The 21,788-nt window shown below is 40.6% G+C and overlaps 1 protein-coding gene and 1 pseudogene across 1 annotated transcript in view; one reads left to right on the top strand and one right to left on the bottom strand.

The window, feature by feature from the left end:
• ACSM6 (acyl-CoA synthetase medium chain family member 6) overlaps window positions 1-2,417 on the bottom strand; it is a 41,929-nt gene extending 39,512 nt beyond the window's left edge. Inside the window, exons 1-2 of the mRNA XM_056138802.1 lie at window positions 2,350-2,417; window positions 2,002-2,214 (exon numbers count right to left, since the gene is read on the bottom strand). Coding sequence (XP_055994777.1) covers window positions 2,002-2,193 — 192 coding nt within the window. The 5' untranslated portion in view covers window positions 2,194-2,214; window positions 2,350-2,417. The remainder of the gene's footprint in view (window positions 1-2,001; window positions 2,215-2,349) is intronic.
• Window positions 2,418-5,869: 3,452 nt separating this feature from the next.
• On the top strand, window positions 5,870-6,475 carry LOC130045919 (ADP-ribosylation factor-like protein 2-binding protein; annotated as a pseudogene).
• Window positions 6,476-21,788: the final 15,313 nt, after the last annotated feature.

Raw genomic sequence — 21,788 nt, 5'->3', positions numbered from 1 at the left:
ATGTGAAGTCTGATGCTAGAGAGAATCTCTCTCTTGAGAAAGCTCAACATTTGGAGGGATTACGTAGACTCTGGTGACAATGAAAGAACTTCTCAGAATACCATCCTAATTGTAAAGAGAGTGCTCCCCTTTTATGCCATTTTTATTTCTATTCCTACTTCCAAACAAACCTTGCAATTTTAAATTTTCACTGGAGCAATTTTAGAGAAAGAATATATATATTTTCCAATACAGTTTAGTGAAGGGAGGAAGATGCCAGGGCTTCGAAAGCATCTCCTTTCTGGATGAATTTTCCTCTCTGTGTGAAGGGGCGGTTTTCCTTCATCCTTCTCTTCATGATAGAGGGAGGGAGGATTAATCTCTCTTTTCCTTATTCCTTCCATCCTCCTACATGTTCTCTCTTCTCTCTTCCTCTCTCCCTCTGTCTCTCACTTTCTTTTTTACCTCTTCCCCTTCATTCCTCTTTTCTAACTTCATTTATTTTTCCCTTTACAACCTGACCATTCTTTTTGCTTGGGAGGTGAAGAGGAGATGGGTGGCCACACCCAGCAGTGCCCAGGGCTTATTCCTACCCCTGTGCTCAGGGACCACTCCTGGTGTTCTGAGCACTATTTGAAGTGCCAGGAATTGAACCCAGGATTTTAAACATCCTTATTACAACAATGATGATGAGAAAAGCAGCACTTGTAGATATTCTCCATCTGCTTCTCTTCACATAACTTAGTAACAATGACAACAATGCAAAAGTCATAACCCTTCACAACCCCCCACTTCATCAATCTCTTTGCTTCTCAACACTGTTTTTGTTGGGTTCTAGAGCCAGGTAAGAGCTTTGCAGCTAGTAACAGCATTTTTTCTGCAAGCGACCATATGATGTGAACGTCATCCTATGACGTATCATCAGAGGTACCATTTTATTCCCGAGACTCATTCCCCACCAACTTTGCATAATGCGTCAGCAACTCTGGTCATGTCACTTAAAAACCCCCAGGGATGCATTCAATTACTTTCCAAACCGTACCTTCATTTATAGAGCCTTTCAAAATTGGACAGCTGCCTCTCTTTTTTTCCCAATAAATGACTACTATTCTATGTGGCCCTTTACTCAATCGTCTCTGTGTAGTTTCTGTAACTTTGCATAATGCGTCAGCAACTCTGGTCATGTCACTTAAAAACCCCCAGGGATGCATTCAATTACTTTCCAAACCATACCTTCATTTATAGAGCCTTTCAAAATTGGACAGCTGCCTCTCTTTTTTCCCAGTAAATGACTACTATTCTATGTGGCCCTTTACTCAATCATCTCTGTGTAGTTTCTGTAATTTCTTACAGTCATGTTTCCATTCATACGTCTAGAACTTGTTTCTTCATATCTCATTGCTTAAATTCTTCCCACTGTTTAGTATCCAGTACTATCACCTATTTACCAAACCACTCTAATTTCATTATCTGGATGCAGACCTCTTTTCTCTGACTCCTACCTCTTACTCTTTAGCACTCTGTTACTATCTTTTGTGAAAAGAAGCACAAAAGCACTGAACAAGTACATTTTGTGTTTGGCCTCTAAAATTGTGCTAGGCGTGCTGAGAAAATTTTTGTTAATTAGAAACAAGTTACATTATAATAATACACATGATGATAAAACTAAATTTTTTGAGTACTAGCAAGATTTCAAATCCTATGCCATGTTCTTTACATATATCTTAACCTAACCTCTCAACAATATTGTGAAACAAGTGCCTTTAACATTTTCTTTTGCAAATAAGGAAGAATATTAAGGTTCTATAGGATAAGTAATTTATTCAAGCTCAAATGATTTTAGTGACAGAGACAGGATTTAAATAGAGATCTATCTGGCTATGAAGCTTGTTTTCTTAGTCATTTTATGAATTTTCACTTTCTAATGCTAACATAGACAGGGATTTAAACTCTTTGGTTATAAAACAGACACCTTGCCAGTTGGATTTTCTCAATATTTCAATTTTATCAGACATGTTTTACCTTTTCTAGTTGGGACCACTTGTCTAGCACATCCTTCCCAAAATTAAAGTATTGGGGACTTGTATAGCCTAGGGTCCTGTGGTCAGAAGACTTGAAAGTCCAAGTAGCAAATTTTCTGTTTTGTTTGAAATAGACTCCATATCCCACTCTGGAACTCCAAATCAAAGTTAAAAGTTGAAACTGGCCTCTCATTTGGTACAGACAGGAAATTTCCTGGAGAAGGTAAAGAAAAGACAGGGATAGGTAGGTGACTCAGAATAGCAAAAATAGAACTAATTCATAGGGTCATTTTCCCCCTTTGAGTACAAGCAACAGTCAAATCACTGAAGATGAAGCAAAAGAGCTTACCAACTTGAAGAAGAGTCTCTATGGGGCTTGAGATGTTAGAAGTATGGTGGAGAAGTTGTCTTCTGTTTCTGCTAAAACATGCTCCCTCTTTGCTAAGTATCTTCTGGCTCTGGAAAGGAGGTATATTTATGGTTCTGAAGCAAACGTAGTTCTTGCTTCCTTTCTTAAAACTTAAAAAACAGTTCTTCACTTTTAGGAGGAGGCGTTTTATACAATTAGATAGGATGAAGCAATGGGTGTATCTTGCTTTAAAAATCTATGCCAAGAGAAACAGGTGAAAGACTATGGTGCCAGGTGTGTATTCGAATATACCAGTCAGATTTAGATAAGATTTTATCATAAGACTATGCACTGCAGAAAGAAAGGACATTGCTTATCAGCTAAAAGAAGTAACACTGGGTCTTTAACGCATTAAAAAAATCTAGGCCATCTTTTATAAATGGACACATTAAAAGTTTTCAAGAGTTGCCCCTCACTGGAAGTCTTGTAATCTTCAGGTAGGTAAAAGAAACATCACAATGATCATTACAGGAGGGGAGTGATGTCTATGGAGTTTTAAACTAGAAAAAAAAATCTAAAAAGATTATTTGAAGGATAGATGATGTATTTCAAAGGTATCAAATAAAATATTAAAGAAACAGCATTTTGTTGTTGATATTTTTAAATTTATTCTTTGAATTAGGTGATATGTAGTTTTATCTGTCTTTGGGGGTTGATGTTTCTTCTTATCAGTTCTCACCCAAGTTTCCAAACCCAGAGAAAGTATAAGCAGTGACTACTTGTTGAGTGATGGATTGACTTACTAAAGTTTCATGGATCCACTGGTTGAAAGTGTGGTCTTTATTCTATGTATTCAGTTGAGAATTGGGGATTTCCTTTCTGTGAGAGAGAGAAGATGAAAATTGAGAAGCAACTGCCAATGTCTGCCAGTTTTTCCTTTTACTTAGATAACCACCTGTGAAAAACTGTAGATCAATTCTACTACATAGAACATCCTCATCTAGAAGAAATATAAGCCCAACGTATCATAGGATTGCTTTTACTACATACAATTCAAAATTCAATATCTCTTGGTATTTTCCCAAGAATAGTTGTCCCTTTTAAGCACCTCCTCTGTGCTTTCATTTCTCAAGGGATATAGAATAATGACTTTAAATTCCTAATTTTACAAAAGTTTTCCTTGGCCATATTTTATTTTGTTCTGTTACGTTCCAAGTGTGTGGTACTTAGCTACTGCTTGTGGAAGGAATAAATTAATCAGCTAGTATGTGTCCTGTAGAAGGTATTTAACCACTCTGTATCTCCCATCATCTGTAACATGATGCTTACAACTTAGAGTCACCATGAAGGTAAATTATTTTTGGTTCCATAATTTTATTGACAAATAGGATATTAATTGGAATTATAATTTATGGCATTATATATATTATATGGATAGAAAAATGAAGCATAGGAAAATTATATCCAAGGTCACATAATTAGAAATTGCCAGGACATAATTTTGTCTGAATCCTGGAAATCTAACCACAGACCCAACATCTTTTTTTTATATTTTAGTAGCACATTAATTCTTTATTTATTTTTACAGACTTACGGACTTTCACGATTGCATTTCAGTCAAACAATATTCAAATACCCATTCCCCACTCCCAATGTTCCCAGTACCTCTCTCCCCACCGCCACCCCTTTCCACCTCCTGCCTCTGTGGCAGGCACAATCCTTCTTACTATCTCTCTATCCTTTTGGGTGTTATGGTTTGCAATACAGGTAGTAAGCAGCCATCATGTTTGGTCTATACTCTACTTCATGAAGGTAAATTAATTCCCTTAACTTAACTAAAGTTAAGCATTTGCGGCTGTGCGACATCTTATTATGACATCTTATTATCTCATTCCTACTTTGGACAAACTGGCAGGCTACTGAATGTAACCTGCCCACATGGCAGAGTCTGGCAAACTCCCCGTGGCATACCCAATATGCCAAATACCAGTAACAATGATGGGTCTCATTCTCCTAAAGAGCCTTGAATATAGCACTTTCTTAAAAATCTCAGTGCTAGGATGAAGGAGACGTTATTGGGGCCAGCTCGAGGCAATCGACGAATAACAGGATGGTCGTGATTCATGATTCGTGAACTTAACTAAAAATCGCATCTTAATCGAAGCAACCACTACTAGTTATTTAACACCCCCAACCAGTGTTATTGTTCTGGGATTGGACCTATTTGATAGAGAAAGTAACAAATTAAAGCCTTTCATTTTAAACTAAGAAGTTACAATTTTTAGTCTTTGGCAAACTGGTAGTATCAATGTATCTCTACACAGCACCTTTGATTTCTAACCCTCTCTATTTAATTCAATGAAATGGTGAAAGTCTGGAACAATTTTGGTTAAACAAATGCTTATGTTCCAGTCCTAGAAACTCCTGGAGGCAAAAGAACATGAGATACCAGTTCTAAGACTATGATGTCTTACATGACTGCCAATAAGAACATCAACAACTTCGGAAGAACATCCTATTAAGATGGAGAGTTTAGATTTCTACTTGAGTAAATGCAAGGGTATTGTGACATACTGCAGTAGCAATGAAACCATTCTGCTTCCCATTTTCAGCCTCAAGGAACCCTTCACTCTCTCAGAACTCCCCACACTTAGATGGAAATTTATTTAATACATGTTGGAGTTGACTCAGGTGTACAGGAAATAGTAAAGAACTAAACACACAGGTATCTGCTCCCATCATACTTAGATTTCTATAAAGATGATAAATGAATATTAAGCAGTGGCTATACTTCAGGTCCCATGAAAAAGTTTTTTGCATATATTATCATTGTATGTATATTTTATTATTATTATTGGTTTTGGGGTCACACCCACCTCTGCACTCAAGAATTACTCCTGGCGGTGCTCAGGGGACCATATGGGATGCTGGGAATGGAACCCAGGTTGACCGCATGTAAGGCAAGGCCCTACCCGCTGTGCTAGAACACTGGTCCCTCCATATATTTTGTTTTTAAACTTATTTCTAATGAATAAAAATATAGATGTAAATATTGTTGCATTTCCTGTGATAACCCAACGAAGGGGCCAGAGCGATAGCATAGCAGGTAAGGCATTTGCCTTGCACATGGCCGACCTGAGTTGGATTCCTCTGCCCTACTCGGAGAGCCTGACAAGCTACCAAGAGTATCCTGCTGCCTACAGGGCAGAGCCTGGCAAGCTCCCTGTGACTCATTTGATATGCCAAACAGTAAAAACGTTACTGGTGCCCACTTGAGCAAATCGATGAACAACAGGAGGACAGTGTTACAGTGCTAACCCAATGAAAATTTGCAAAAAAATGAAAGAAGATTCTGATCACTGCTGCTGCCTGGTGGGGTTTGGGGGCCGGGCGGGGACACCAGGCTGCAGTCGCAGGGAATTTAGGCAGGGCCTCGGGTGCAGGTGCTCACTGGCCCCAGGGCTGAGTAGGAGGTGAAGGATCCAGGTGGTCCAGGGTGGATGCAGTCCAGGGGCTGGTGATGGATGCTCTAGTGGAAGAGAGTCATGGGCTTTCCTACTCTCCCGCCTCTGATGCAGAATTGGATGCCGCAGTTGGGTATATAGAGGACAGTATCACGGATGGTGAGTTCGGGTCATTAAGGAGAAGTTTCATGGATGCGTTTGAAGACGCAGAAGAGAATAAACTCATCCACATGACTTTTTTTTAATGAATACATTTCTGTGGTAGAAAAGCATAGGGAAGGGCAGTTGGTAGGGCGGCTCCCAGGGTTCTAGGTGGTGGTGGCTTTCACCATTACTGCACCCTGATGATATTCTACAAGCTTCTCACCTGAACAGATTTCCCAGCTTTTCTAGGAATGTTTCTGGCCTACAGAGCTGAAAAAGAAGGCCGGGAATTGCACTTGAGAGGCAGCTTAGTGGTGACGTCCAAGTCATCCGTGCTCCCAGTTTTGCAGAACAAGCTCCTACCATACGTCTTACCTGCAGGGCACGGGCTCATGGCTGGCATCCCCCTCCTGGGTGGCCTGGGAGAAGCTTCTGCTCGTGATTGCAGAAGGAAAATACCTCAGAAAGCCCCACTGTGTTCCACAGGACGTCACGAATGTGAAGTATTGCTGCGTTAGAGCAAGGCCCGCCTGACTCTCCTGAAACCCCTTGTTGTGTCCAGCAATGCTAGAGCAGAGCTTTTCTGGCTTCTGTATCCACAAGCATCCTCACCTGGGGGAGGGGGGGTTGGGAGGGACCCTGCACGGTGTCCACGTGGGGGTGACCTCACTGTGGGGAAGGAAGAAGTCAACACCGCCATCACTTGGTCCCTGCAAGCCTTGCATGCATCTGTTTTGTGCACTCCCAGAATTTCAGTGCTGCAGCCTCAGTGGGTGTTCATCCTTCGGGAGTATTTCTCTGGGGTGTCCCTCAAGTCACAGCTTGTCTTGAGATTCCTGGGGATTCCTCCTCTTACCAAGCTAGTCTTGACTCTAGAAGTCACTGGAGAGAAATTCCCTTCATCTGAAAATTCCCTGTGAAAATCAACCCAGGTCTTAAATTTACAGCACTCTGCCCTTCTGCTGTCTCTGACTGAGGTAGCCCCTGATTTCTAGACCTCTCTTTAAAGAACTTTTGTGAGAAAAAAAATCAGAGATGAATACCCAGGCCAAACTAATGGATATCATCTTGGCTTTTCCACGATCACCCATTTCTGGATCAGAGTAATCCGTGCTGTTTGTTTTCTTGGGTTAGGGCTATGGAAGCTGTGCAAAAACTTTCTTGTTCCTGGGTGCCCAGGACTCATGTACGCAGGAGGCGACTAAATCCTTGTTTCATAGCATGTTAAGTGTTGGTTCAGGTTTTTGCATACTCTCTGTATGGAAGAATTCTTTAGTTTTTCTATTGGGCCCTGCAATTCCCACATCCTATCTAAAGCTTCCTACCAAGTTGGTAGGTTGCGCTGGTGTGGTGTAGTAGGAGGAAAGAACACACAGGCGCCCTCTGCTGCTTCCACTCAGTACACATTGACCTTATTCAACGCTGGGGAGAAAAGCACACATCCCATGTAGAGAACAGATTGGAAAAGTCAGTCAAATCCCAATATGGACCTTTGATTTTTTTTTTTTAGAATTTGTACAATTTTTTTTTTGCTTTTTGGGTCACAGCAGAGATGTACAGGGGTTACTCCTGGCTTTGCACTCAGGAATTACTCCTGACGGTGCTCATATGGGATGCAGGGACTCGAACCCAGGTCAGCCGCATGCAAGACAAACGCCTTAACTGCTGTGCTGTGCTATCACTCCAGCCCCGAATTTGTACAAACTTTTAAGTTGGCTTGTTGAAGTTCTGAGGGATGAACTATAAGCTTTGCTTTTCTCTACTGCATGTTTCTTATTACTTTTGTAGCATGGAGGAGGAGAAGGAGGAGGAGGAGGAGAAGAAGGAGGAGGAGGAGGAGGAGAAGGAGGAGGAGGAGGAGGAGGAGGAGGAAGAGGAGGAGGAGGGAAGAGGGCAGGGGAAGGGGGAGGGGGAGGAGAGAAGAAAGAAGAAAGAAAAAAGAAGAAGAAAGAAGAAGAAAGAAGAATGGAAAAAACAAAAGATCCTGAGTGTTCAAGGAATCCTGAGTGGGAGTGGGAAATAAAAATAATAGTATCTTATTCTGTAAATTCAAATCATATTATAAAGTGATTAGCATTAAAACAGACACACAGGGGCGAAAGTGGCAGTGGGACTGACCTGGGTTTTATTCCAGGCACCACCTACAGTCTCCCAACCTCCCCCCCCCAGGAGAGATCTCTGAGTGCAGATCCAGGAGTTAAGCCCTGAGCAATGTTAGTTGCCCCTCCCCACGTCACCCCCCTCCAATAAACATCAAAAGTCAAATTGAATAGAATATTTGAACCAAATATTGAACCAGATATTGAGAACCAGTTATTTTAAAAAATCCCATTCATGATTGTGCCTCAGAAAACCAAATACCTTGTTGGGAGGATCCTCCCAGGAGGGGAGAAGCATGCTGAAAGTAGACTATCGACCAAACATGATTGCCACTCAATGCCTCTTTTGCAAACCACAGCACTCAAAAGGAGAGAGAGGGAAATGCCCTGCCACAGAGGCAGGGTGGGATGGAGGTTGGGGGGTGGGAGGGATACTGGGATCCGTGGTGGTGGGAAATGCACACTGATCCGTGGTGGTGGGAAATGCACACTGGTGGAGGGATGGGTGTTTGAACATTGTATAATTGAAACCCAAGCACAAAAATGTGTAAGTCTGCAACTGTACCTCATGATGTCTCACTATTAAAAAAAATAAAATTGAGTTCAAATCATAATATAGCCATTAAATTTAAAAAAAAGAAAACCAAGTACCTAGACTAAACTTAAGAGGTGAGAGATATATACAAATCTACAAAGCACTACTTTAAGAAATAAAAGACAACACAAGAAAATGGAAATACATCTACTGCTGATATAGTAGGAGGATTAACATTGTCAAAATGGTTCCCCAAAGCATTATGCAGATTCAGTGCAGTTCCTATAAGGATACCTATTTCATTTTTTCAAGAAATAGATCAAACTCTCCTGAAATTTATATGGAACAATGCACCCACCACACCTCTGAATAGTTAGAGCAATCCTAGACAAAAAAAAAAGGTTGAGGGATTATTTCCCTACAATTCATGCAGTAGTGATTAAAAAATAGTGTGATACTGAATTTAAACAGATCAATGGAATAGAATAGAAAATCCAGAGACAGACTCTCAGGTGTATGGTTACTTAATCTTTGGACAAGAGCAAAAAATAGAAAGTGAAGCAAGAAAATCCTCTTTAACAATCTGTGCTCAGAAAACTGGTCAGTCACATGCAAGAAAATGGACACAGGCCTCTTTCTAATGCCATTCACAAAAGTCAAATCAAAATGGTCTCAAGACCTAGATGTTAGATCTGAATCCATAAGTTACAGAGAGAAAAATATAGGCAGAATTCTCTATGACGTTGAAGCTAGAGGTTTTTTAAAAAATGAAAACCACTTACCAAGCAATTAGAAGAAGTTAAACAAATGGGACTACATTAAACTAAGAAGCTTCTGCACCTGATTGGAAACAAAGACCAGAATATAGAGATAGACCATAGACTGGGAGAAATGATTTACCTACCCCTCATCTTACAAAGGGTTAATACCCAAGATATATAAAGCACTGGTAGAACTCTACAAGAATGAAACTTCCAAACCTATCAAAAAATGGGGAGAAGAGATGAATAGGAACTTCTTCAAAGAAGAAATACAAATGGTAACAAAAAAAGCATATGGAAAATTGGACTATATTGCTAATCACCATGTTGATGCAAATAAAAACAACAGTGAGATATCATCTCCACCAGAAACCGGAGGGGAACAATCACCAGTGTCGGCGGGAATGTGAGAAGAAAGGGACCCTCATTCATGGTTGGTGGAAATGTCAACTGACCCAGTCTTTTTGAAGACAATATGGACATTTCTCAAAAAACGAGGAAGTGAAATTCTATAGACCATGAATTTCACTCCTGAAAATATACCCCACAGACCCCAAAACACAACACAGAAAATACATCTGTACTTTTATGTTCATTATAGTACTATGTATAATAGCCAAAATATGGAAACAAAACTAAGTGCCCACAAAATGGGTAAAGACTGGGTAAAGAAACTATGGCCCACATGCATAGAGTGTACCATAGTCTTACTCAGTTATAAGAAAAAATAAAGTCATGCAATTGACTGTGATGTGGATGCATCTGGAGAGTATCATTGAGTGAAATCAGTCAGTAGGAAAGTAACAGGTTTAGAATGATCTATCTCATATGTATAATTATCCAGGAATATCAAGTACCGAATAGCAGTCAAAACTAAGAGCAGAAGAACAGGCCTTCAGTCGGAGCTTGGCACTGGAGCAGGGTTGGGAAGGATAAGTTAGGGAAGGGTACACTAGGACAAGAGGAGAGGGGCAGAGTGCCCGCCAAAGACAAAAGCAAAACTAACTAACTAACTAACTAACTAACTAAATAAATGGAACTACACCAAAATTCTGTAGTTTTCATACATTAAAAAAACCCCAGAGGGCTGGAGCAATAGCACAGCAGGTAGGTCGTTTGCCTTACACGTGGCTGACCCAGGTTTGATTTCCAGAATTCCATATGATCCCCTGAGCACCAACGGAGTAATTCCTGAGTGCAGAACCAGGAGTAACCCCTGTGTATCACCGGGTGTGACCCATAAAGCAAAAATCAAACAAACAAACAAACAAACAAAAAACACTCTAATTACGGAAAGGCAATTTACTGACTAGTAAAAGATATTTGTAGCTCACACAGCAGTCAAAGATATATTAATGTCCAATATATAGGAAGAGGTCACACAACTCAAGAGCAACAACATCAGCAATAAAAACCCAATTTTAAAAATATAGACTCAAAACCTGATAACCACTTCTGCAAAGAAGATGTACAGATGGCCTATTGACACATGAAAATAGAACATCAGGGGCTGGGGTGGTAGTACAGTGGGTAGGGCATTTGCCTTGCATGCAGCCCACCCAAGTTTGATCCCCAGAATCCCATATGGTCCCCCAAGCACCACCAGGATTAATTCCTAGGTGCAGAGCCAAGAAGTAATCCCTGAGCATCGCTGGGTGTGACCCAAAAAGCAAAAAAAAAAAAAAAACAATAGAACATCAAGTTGCATGAATATTCTTTTGGTCAGAGGCACAGAGACAACACATGCAAGGGAAATGTGGAGGAGGGACAAGGCATCAATCTGGCTCAAGGTGGAGAGCGACTGCCAGAGGCCACCTTTTATTCTATTTTTTGTGTTACATCCTAATGACTTCATAGTAGAGAAAGAATCACTAAAGATAGTACAAACAGTTATAGGATGAACATTTGTCAAAAGAACATCAGGGTATACATTGTCTTGTAAAAGCTATGTTGTCAAAGCTATGTTGTTATGATTAAAAACATCAGAGGAAGATATGGAGCTGGACACGTAGGCTCTACAGATCATATCCCCCACATTCTGGGACTGTCCCAAAGTAATTCAGTGGCTGTTTGAGCTTCAATCATATTTAAAAACTCGAATTTACCGGTACATTTCTCTCGCATGTCTTGTCTCTGCGCCTCCAACAGAAAGAATGTTCATGCAACATCATCATGCTTTTACTTTTAGAACTGACTCACAAACATTGCTTAATACAATCTTTCCCAGATTTAGACGAGGATTTGGAAATTTCTTCAGTAACAATCACACTGAGACGCTGTGTATGAGATTGTCCTAACTGAGAAATTATGAAACATGACAAATTTCTTGACTAAAGCACATAAGCTAACAAGACTATAAACATATACATAGTTTAATTTTATTGAATTAACATTGGCTTATAACAATTTATACATTTCAAGTGTATGTAATTGCAATTAGACATCTCTACATACTTCAAGATGCCAACCAAAAATGTAGTTTCCTTCCACCAGCATAAAAATGGTCCTTGTTCTACATTCCTCTCGCCTCCTGCTCTCTTCCCTGATGGTAACTTGCAACTTGTTCTCTTGTGGCTAGGAGCTTGTTTTTCTAACAAACATGTATTAAAAACTATTAGCTTGTTTCCTTTTGAAAGCAACATATTAATATAAAGTCTGCTTTTGTTACAAGTGAAACATTTAAGTTTAAACAAGCTTTATTACCTTTGTCTAGTGTTCAATGTTTCCAACTACTTTGAAGTTAATGAAAAATGTAAGCACTAAATTTCAGTAAAAATTAGGGAGCAATCGAAGAACATTTGCCCTTACCTTGGCGTTGGGCTCCAATGCGACGGGTCAAGCAAGTAACTGACTCTTTTCTTATTGGTCTTTGTCTTCAGTGCTTATTGTTTCTATGGCCCAGTTCCTCAGAGTTTGAATCCATGTTCCTCCCACCCCACCCCCCACCCTCACATTCTCCCCTACTCAAACAGCCCGTGAATCTTTAAAGTAAAAAAGTCATTTATTCCAGGAAAGATTAAATCAACGTCGCGTTGAAATACTGTCAGAGAAAGTGAAGACTGAAAAAGCAGGCACAGACCCAAAGTGCAAGATGCCACTCAGGACCCCTCCTAGGCACTGGACTGAGCCTGTTAGAACGGCACAGCTTCTGCCTCCCACTGGTTTATAAAGAAAGCATCACCTGCTCCTGCCTCCTAGGCCCTTGAGGAGAAAGGCAGTGCGTGCGCCTTTTGCTGGCTATTGCCGTGTGAAAAGAAAAGGTTGACTCCCCTCTTAGCCATTTCTGGAACCAGGAAGGAATTTCTCAAAACCGCCTTGGTCGCTCTGCTCCAGACAAACTTGCTATTTTCTTGTTGTTGTTGTTTTTTGCGGGCCACACCCGGCGATGCTCAGGGGTTACTCTTGGCTCTACACTCAGGAATCACTCCTGGCAGTGGTCTGGGTACCACATGGGGTGCCGAGGATCGAATCCAAGTTATCCACATGCATGACCCTCCCCACTCTACTATTGCTCCGGCCCCGAACTTTCTATTCTTGATGGAACATGTTCTACTGACAAAGAATGGGAAAGTAAAAGTGGGTTTTTGTTGTTGTTGGTGGTGGTTTGTTGGTTTTTGGTTTTTGCACTTAGGCAGTGCATTAAGGAATTAGTCCTTGCTGGGGCAAGGATGGGGTATATGGGATGTAGGGGATTGAATCAGGGTTGGCCACATGCAAAGTAAATGCCCTACCCATTACACTATGGCTCAGGCCCAAAGTCTTCTGATTTTGAGTATTGAGTTAAAGAGAATGTCTTTACACGTGAACATTATTTGATTACTTAACAGATAAATGTGCTTATGACAAGTGAAATAAAAGACTACCCCTGACACTTAAAGGGAGTCTTCCTTGTGTAACTTATGTAAACAGTTAACTCAAGTCAATTTAGAATATCTGAAATTCAGTGCTAGGCGTGACCCCCAAACAAAACAAAACAAAAAAGGTCAATTTATCTGAAATATCCTGTGGTCTAGTGAACCAGAGTAATGAGCTAGTTTTCCCTTTTCCTCCAAGACCAGACAGCTCTGAGTACTCAGAACCAGACTACTAGGGTTCGAATTGGGCATGCACCATGTGTTCGATCTTTGAAATTTTATACAGTCATCTACACTGCTTGGTGACTCAGTTTCTTCAACGATAAAGTCATAAAGGAGCTGGAGTAAAGCACTGTGGGTAGGGCATTTGCCTTGCATGTGGCCGACCCATGTTCCATTCCCAGCATCCCATATGGTCCACTGAGCACCACCAGGAGGAATTCCTGAGTGTATGAGCCAGGAGTAACCCCTGTGCATCACCAGGTGTGACCCAAAAAGCAAGAAAAAACAATAAATAAAATAGTAAAAAATAATAATAGTAAAAATTAATAAATAAAATAATAAATAAAATAGTCATAAATCGATGGCAGTGGTGGGATGCCTCCCAATTCCCTAGCCTGAAATCAGGCCCCCTACACAAAGAGAATCTTGGACCCGAGATTCTTGTCAGGGAACCACCCCTCATGACATCCCTTTAAAATCTCTAACCTCAAAACTGGTATCTGTAAGGAAGAAGTTACTTCATCTTTTTCCTCTATTAGAGGTACCAGTGAACCCAGGCCTCCCACTTCACCTTTCCATAATCATGGTAACACACAAAGATAGCCCAACTCCAGGGGCCTAACAACAACACACAGGAAACAAAACCCAAAGGTCACAATGTTAAAACAATGCAGGTATTCACCAAGCTTAGTGAGTGAAGTCGCTAGCCCAGATGAATCAAACAGTAATAATGAACAATATAGTCTCTCCGATAAGGAATTTAGTTGTTAAGGATGCATAAGGAGCTCAAAGAACCAATGGAACGCACTGCTTAAAAAATACAAGAGGATATGAGAGCAGAAATGAGTAAAATGGAAAAGAAATTACAAGCAGAAATGACAGACCTAAGAAACTAGGTAGGGGAAATGAAAAACTCAGTGGAAGGCCTGAGCAGCTGAGTAACAGCTGTTTGAGGACAGTATCAGTGGCTCCAAGATGAGGTGCAGAGAACCTCCTGACAACAGCAGAGAATGGAAAATAGCCTCAAAATAAACAAATAGATCACTATATCACTGTATCACTGTCATCCCATTGTTTATCGATTTGCTCAAGCGGGCATCAGTAACAACTCCATTCGTCCCTGTCACGTGCAGGCATAGCCCGATAGCATTTTGGGGCCTCTTTCAGGGTCAGGTGAATGAGGACCATCATTGTTACTGTTTTTGACATATCTAGTATATATTATATATATATATATCATATATATTATGTTGCCTACTGTCTGAACCCCATAAACTATGGTGTGGTAATTATGGAAGGTGGGTAGGAAGTGTCTAATGCAGCCTGGAGCATGGCGGTGTTTGGGTAGTGGAGGTCGGCTGCCGGGGCTGGGTCCCTTGGGGTGGGGAGGGCTCTCAGCCGCCCCACTCTGGGGCGCCCCAATGAAAATAGCCTGGCGCGGAGTCCCAGGCTGATTGTTTTTTCACAGACCTGATGTTGTAGTGGGGGGGGGGCATCCGTGAGGGGCTCTCACTTTTGCACCAAGTGAGGCGTGCACTGGTGGTGCAGAGTGCGGAGTGCACTAGTGGGCGCAACCCCCTCTGGGGACAGTGCTAGGTGGGGAGTTTGACTGGGAAGGTACACCTGCCAAACAATAATGCAGGTGTCCTAAGGCAAACTCATGGAGGACGAAAACCTCCCTTGGAACAGAAGGGCAAAATCTCCCTTGATCTTGATTTTCAGTACGAAAACATACAGATACCAAGAGAAAATCGGGATGAAGCCAAGAGGAAAAACATAAGAATCATTGGAGTCCCTGAGGGACAGAAAGAAAACCCTGTTGAAGAAGCAACTGTCAAAGATATCATTGTTGAGACATTCCCAGAGCCAAAGAACACATGCACCCAGATTCGGGAGGCCCCAGATGTACCAGCTAAAATAAATCCAAATAGAAATACTCCAAGACACATCCTAATTAGAATAACAAAAAACCATAGAGATAGAATTCTAAAGGCAGCAATATCAAAGAAGGAGATTGTTTATAAAGGAGCATCCTTAAGATTCACAGCCGATTTATTTGATGAAACGTACTGAGTCTGACTACAGTGGGTGGGGGGGGGGGAGGGAGATATAATGAAAAAACTCAATGAAATGAATGCCTCACCAAGAATACTTTACCCAACTAGACTCTCGTTCATACTTGAAGCAACAATATGTAGCTTCACAGACAAACAACTCAGGAACTTCATACACTCAAAACCATGGTTACAAAAACAACTCAACAGGCTACTTTAAGACAAGACAACCCCTCAAACCAAACTACAGAAACATGGGACAAAATGCCATAACAATAATCTCTCAATGTCAATGGGCTAAACACACAAGTTAAAAGACAGAGTGGCAGAATGGATCAGAAAATTGAACCCAACATTCTGCTGCTTACAAGAAACAGTCAGAGCAAACACAGACTCAACGTCAAAGGATGGAAAACAATTCTACAAGCAAACAACTCCCTCAAAAAATCGGGGGTGTCTATACTAGTATCAGACCACATAGATTTTCAGACTGAAGAAGATGACAAGAGACAATGAAAGTCATTTCTTAATGATTACGGGATCTGTACATCAGAAGGAACTCAGAATCCTAAATATATCATCAACTAATGAGGGACCAGCAAAGTACTTAAAACAACTGCTCATAGACTTGAAGAAAGTCATTGATAACAACACAATAATAGTTGGAGAATTCAACACCACTTTATCACCTCTTGATAGATTAACCAAAAGAGGGGTGGCATCACCTTCCCCAATCTCAAACTGTACTACAAAGCAATAGTAATTAAAACAGCAGATATTGTAATGAAGACAGATCTGCAGACCAATGGAATAGAGTTGAATATTCTGACACAGACTCTCAATAAAGGAGCAAGAAATGTGACGTGGAGCAAGGAAAGCCTCTTCAACAAGTGGAGCTGGGAAAACTGGACAGCTACAAGCCAAAAAAATGAACTCAGACCTCCATCTAACGCCCAGCACAAAGGTCAGACCCAAATGGATTAAAGACCTAAATATCAGACCTGAATCTATAAGGTACATGGAGGGAAATGTGGGCAAAACTCTCCATGATATTGAAGTTAAAGGCGCCTTCATGGATGAAATACCACTGACCAAGCAAGTGGAAACAAATATAAACAAATGGGGTTACATGAAACTAAGAAGTTTCTGCACCTCAAAAGAAACAGTGACCAAAACACAGAAAGAGCCCATGGAATGGGAAAAATTATTTACCCAATATCCATCAGGTAGAGGCTAATATCCAGGATTTACATGACACTGGTAGAACTTTACAAGAGAAACCCTCCAATCCCGTCAAAAAATGGGGAAAAGAAATGAACAGAAACTTCCCCAAAAAACAAACTCACATGGCCAAAAGGCACATGAAAAACTGCTCTATGTCACTAATCATCAGGGAGATGCAAATCAAAACAACAGTGATAAATCATCTTACACCACAGAAGCTGGCACACATCAAAAAGAACTAGAACAACCAGATGTGGGGAGAAAGAGACTCTCATTCCTTGTTGGTGGGAATGGCAATTGGTCCAAACGTTTTGGAAAACAATCTGAAAATTCCTCCAAAAACTAGAAATTGAGTTCCCATATGACCAGCAATACCTCATCTGGGAGTATATCCTGGAGATGCAAAAAAAAAAAAAAACTAAACAAAACACAGTAGAAATGACATCTGCACTTGTATGTTTAATGCAGGCAGCACTGTTCACAATAGCCAGAATCTGGAAAAATCCCGAGGGCCTGAGAACTGATGACTGGTAAAAGAAACTTTGGCACTTATACACAGTGGAATACTAGGCAGCTGTTAGAAAAGATGAAATAATGAAATTTGCATATAATTTGCATGGACATTAATAGTGTTATGCTAGGTGAAATTAGTCAGAACGAGAGGGACAGACAGATTGCACTCATTTGTGGAATATAAAAAAATATAATATGAGATTAACACCTAAGAACAGTAGAGGTAAGGGCCAGGAGGATCCCTACATATTTTGGAAACTGGCCTCACCTGCTGGGGGAGAAGACAGTTGGGATGGAGAAGGGAACACTAAGTAAATGATGGATAGAGAAATCGCTTGGGATGGGAGCTGTGTCTTGAAAGTAGACTAAGGACCAAACATGGTGGTCTCTTAGTATCTATATTGCAAACCATAATGCCCCAAAGTAGAGAGTAAGAAGGAATGTACCTACCCCAGAGGCAGGGACGGTGGGATGTGGTGGGGGTGGTAGGAGGGATCCTGGGAACATTGGTGGTCAAAAATGTGCACTGGTGGAAGAATCATTGTGTGAATGAAACTGAATCATGAAAGTTTGTAACTCTCTCATGGTGATTCAATTAAAGTAAATAAATAAATAAAATGGGTGAGTCAGAAGAGCTGTACGTTAGGGACATGGTTGTACCTGCTGTCCAAGAGTACAACTTGTGTGTGTTTTGTGGCTTCTTTGTCATCACCAACTTTATACATGCTTAGTTATGGTCCCAGAAAATCTTGGGAGTCCAGAAAAGAGGGAAGGAGTTCCTAGAAATAGGAGATACACACAAGAGTTAATTTGGAAAGGACCTGAAATCAAACATCTGTGAAAGTTCCAGAGAGCAACTGCCACTGGGACCCCCCAAAGGGGCGGGGCTTGTGTGTAGGAGGTGTCAGAGAATGTCCATTGTGATGTAGCTAGGGCGAAGGCAGGGATTGGTTGAGAGAAGAGGACAAAGTGCCCAGGTTTCCCAGGCAACTTTCAAACAGCAGGTCACTAGGAGGAAGGACACATCCTCCAGGACCTCCTGATCCAATTCCCCTTTCCCTGGATTATTGGTGATTATTTTGATCACTGTGTTCTTGGATGGCAGAACATGGAGACAAAACAGGTGTTTTCCTGTTTTTTCCTGCTCTTGGTACCTCTCTTCTCCCCTCTTGATGTAAGTACAGCCCGAGGGCCATGTCTTCTTCCTTTTCTTTTTTTTTTTAATTTTATTTTAATTTTTATTAGTGAATCACCGTGAGGTACAGTTACAGACTTACAAAATTTCGTGCTTGTGTTTCAGTCATACAATGATTGAGTACCCATCCCTCCACCAGTGCCCATTTTCCATCACCAATGGTCCCAGCATCCCTCCCACCACCCCCAACCTATCCCCTCTACCCCACCCTGCCTCTGCGGCATTTCCTTTTCCTCTCTCTCTCCTTTTGGGTGTTGTGGTTTGCAATAGAGGTATTAAGTGGCCATCAGGTTCAGTCTATAGTCTACTTTTAGCACACGTCTCCCATCCTTGGTGGTCCCTTCTCTATCTGAGTTACCTTTTTCCTCAGCATGTGAGGCCAACTTCTAAGCTGTGGGGTAATCCTCCTGGTACTTCTCTCGACTATTCTTGAGTGTTAGTCTCTCATTACCTTACTTTATATTCCACAAATGAGTGCAATGTCTGTCCCTCTCTTTCTGACTCATTTCACTTAACATGATACTTTCCGTGCTGATCCACCTATATGTAAATTTCATGACTTCATCTTTTCTAACAGCTTCATAGTATTCCCTTGTGTAGATGTACCAAAGTTTCTTTAACCAGTCATCTGTTCTCAGGCACTTGGTTTTTTCCAGATTCTGGCTATTGTAAACAGTGCTGCAATGAACATATAAGCGCAGATGTCATTTCTACTATATTTTTTGCATCGCTGGGATATATTCCTAGAAGTGGTATTGCTGGGTCAAATTTCTAATTTTTTGAGAAGCATCCATACTGTTTTCCAAAAGGGCTGAATCAGTTGGCATTCCCACCAGCAGTGAAGAAGAGTCCCTTTCTCCCCATATTTGTGCCGACAATGGTTGCTTTTGTTCTTTTGGATGTGGGCCCGTCTCTGTGGTGTGAGATGATATCTCATTATTGTTTTGATCTGCATCTCCCTGATGACTAGTGATGAAGAGCCTTTTTTTAATGTGCCTTTTGAGCATTCGGATTTCTTCTTTGAGAAAGTTTCTGTTCATTTCATCGCCCCATTTTCTGATGGGGTTGGGTGCTTTCATTGTGTAGAGTTCAACCAGTGCCTTGTAAATCCTTGATATCAACTGCTTATCAGATGGGTAGGCTTCTTCCTTTTAAAGACTGGGGTCTTTCCCACTTTGTTTAAATAACATGTTTTTCATGAGACCAGGATAGGAGCTCAGTCCTTCCTGTGACCAGGACTAGGGCATTTTCAGAATCAGTCTGAAGACTTCTGGATACCACTATCTACATCAGTTCTGGGTTCTGTTTATGACTATGTGGACCAATGCATCAGTTTGATCAGATGAAAGTCTGAAAATAGTCACAGAGCATAAAGAAGGAAGGATTTAAGGAGATACTTAAAAACATTGAGTCTTAACTAGAGGGATTGTGTGATAATGTGAGTTAGATCTCAACAAAGTCACTTACAGTGGGGAGAATCTTTTAAAAAAAAAAGCAAAACAAGACAATGCCCCCCCCCCCCCCACCTCTTCTTTACTCATGGTCACTAGTCTTACTTGTGAAGACCTAGTCTCTTACATTCAGTTCTGGAAGTCCATCCCACCACTTGTACTTATTTTTCTTGTGTGTATATTATTTTTGTTTGTGAAGGGGATAGCGCTAAAAATGGAGGTATCTAACCATAGGTGTTAGCTGTTCTCAGTTAAAATATCAGCGCCTGCTTGGGTAGGTTTTTTTTTGTTTTGTTTTGTTTTTGCTTTTTGGGTCACACCCGGCGACGCTCAGAGGTTACTCCTGGTGTTGCACTCAGGAATTACTCCTTGGCGGTGGACTATATGGGATCCTGGAATTGAGCCCGGGTTGGCCACGTGCAAGGCAAACGCCCTACCTGTTGTGCTATGGCTCCACCTCTCAGCTTTTTGACTAAGAGCAATTTAATAAATAAAGTTAACTTAATAAAAGTCGTCTTCAAATCTATACTTAAAATACATGCATCAAAGTAGTTTTCTAGATATATTTTAAAGAAATTTATAAAAGCAGTTTTTCATAATCTGTATTTAGACAAAACTACAATATTGAGGATTACATGCCTGTCAGATGAGCCTGGAACTGTGAGCTGTGCTCTAGAACCTTACCTCTTGATCTTCCCATAATGTTCATATACATATTATGAGCCAGATAAACCTGTATTTAGTGGTTAATATATTAAGTTTGGTGATGGTTACCGATTGTTTTAGGTATTAAGTATTGCAATGAAATACTACATGAATTTTTCTTTTTTTAATGTTTAGAATTGTGCATTTAACTAACTTCAATATTCATAGTGTTATAACATCAATAATACTGCAATGCAAGTCCTCATATATACCTTATAATCTGACATTGTGTGTCTGATTTTTGAGTTATGCAAACATTAAGTGAAAATTCGAATGCACCTAGCAATTTGGGCTGAACAATAACCTGTCTTTGTGTTAAAATAGTGAAGCATTATCATGGTTGCTGTTTACTCTCCCTGTTACTTTTTATATAAACATCTTTGTTTTTCTCACTGGTGTCCCTAATATTTGATATGTTTCCCATTCTTTCATAGTTTGGACATGAGGGTCTTCCAAATGGTTTTCTCCATGTCTTTTATCCATCTGCAAAAGACAATAGCTTTTCTTTCAATGTAAGTTCACATTTACTTCCTCAATTTTCAGTTGACTGTAAATTGATAAGTTCTATTAACTTTAAAATATTTGAGATGTGTTTTCATGCAAAATAAGATAAAATCTCTACCAGTTTATGCATCAAGTTTTTGGAGCCACAGCTGGCAATGCTCACGGGTAAATATTGGCTTTACACTCAGGAATGACTTCTGGTGGTATTTAGGTAACCATAGGAGATGGGAGGACCTCACCAGGTCAGACAAGTGCAAGGCAAATGCCTTCCCCACTGGACAATGGCCCATTGTCCATCAGATTTTTTCTTATACATTGAGACATTTTTGTATGAACTTCATGACACCTTTCAATTAATAAATGTCTCTGTTGCTTTGTATGTTTGCACAATCAAATTGTGTTTGGGGAGGAATGTAGAGGCAGTGCAGGAGGCAAAACGCTTGCCCTGTATGCAGCTGATGTCAGAAATAGCCCCTGAGCACTGCCCAGTGTAGACTAAATCCACCCCTACTCCAATCAAAATAAAAACCAAATAAACGTGTTTGAGTTTCTTAGTTTTTCATTATCTCAATTATTTTAGTTTGTCAAAATTCTGCATGAAAACTTTCACCTTGGGATTATATGTTTCGCAATTCGGAAATTGGCAATTAGCGGACTTCTTCTGGGAATTTTTGCACTTATCGCTGACATTTCGCAAATGAATCCACCAGTGAG

Source organism: Sorex fumeus, unplaced genomic scaffold, assembly GCF_029834395.1.
Source record: "Sorex fumeus unplaced genomic scaffold, SorFum_2.1 ptg000130l, whole genome shotgun sequence".
Lineage (NCBI taxonomy): Eukaryota > Metazoa > Chordata > Mammalia > Eulipotyphla > Soricidae > Sorex > Sorex fumeus.
The sequence above is the reverse complement of the archived record's forward strand: the minus strand, read 5'-3'. Positions and strand labels throughout refer to the sequence as shown.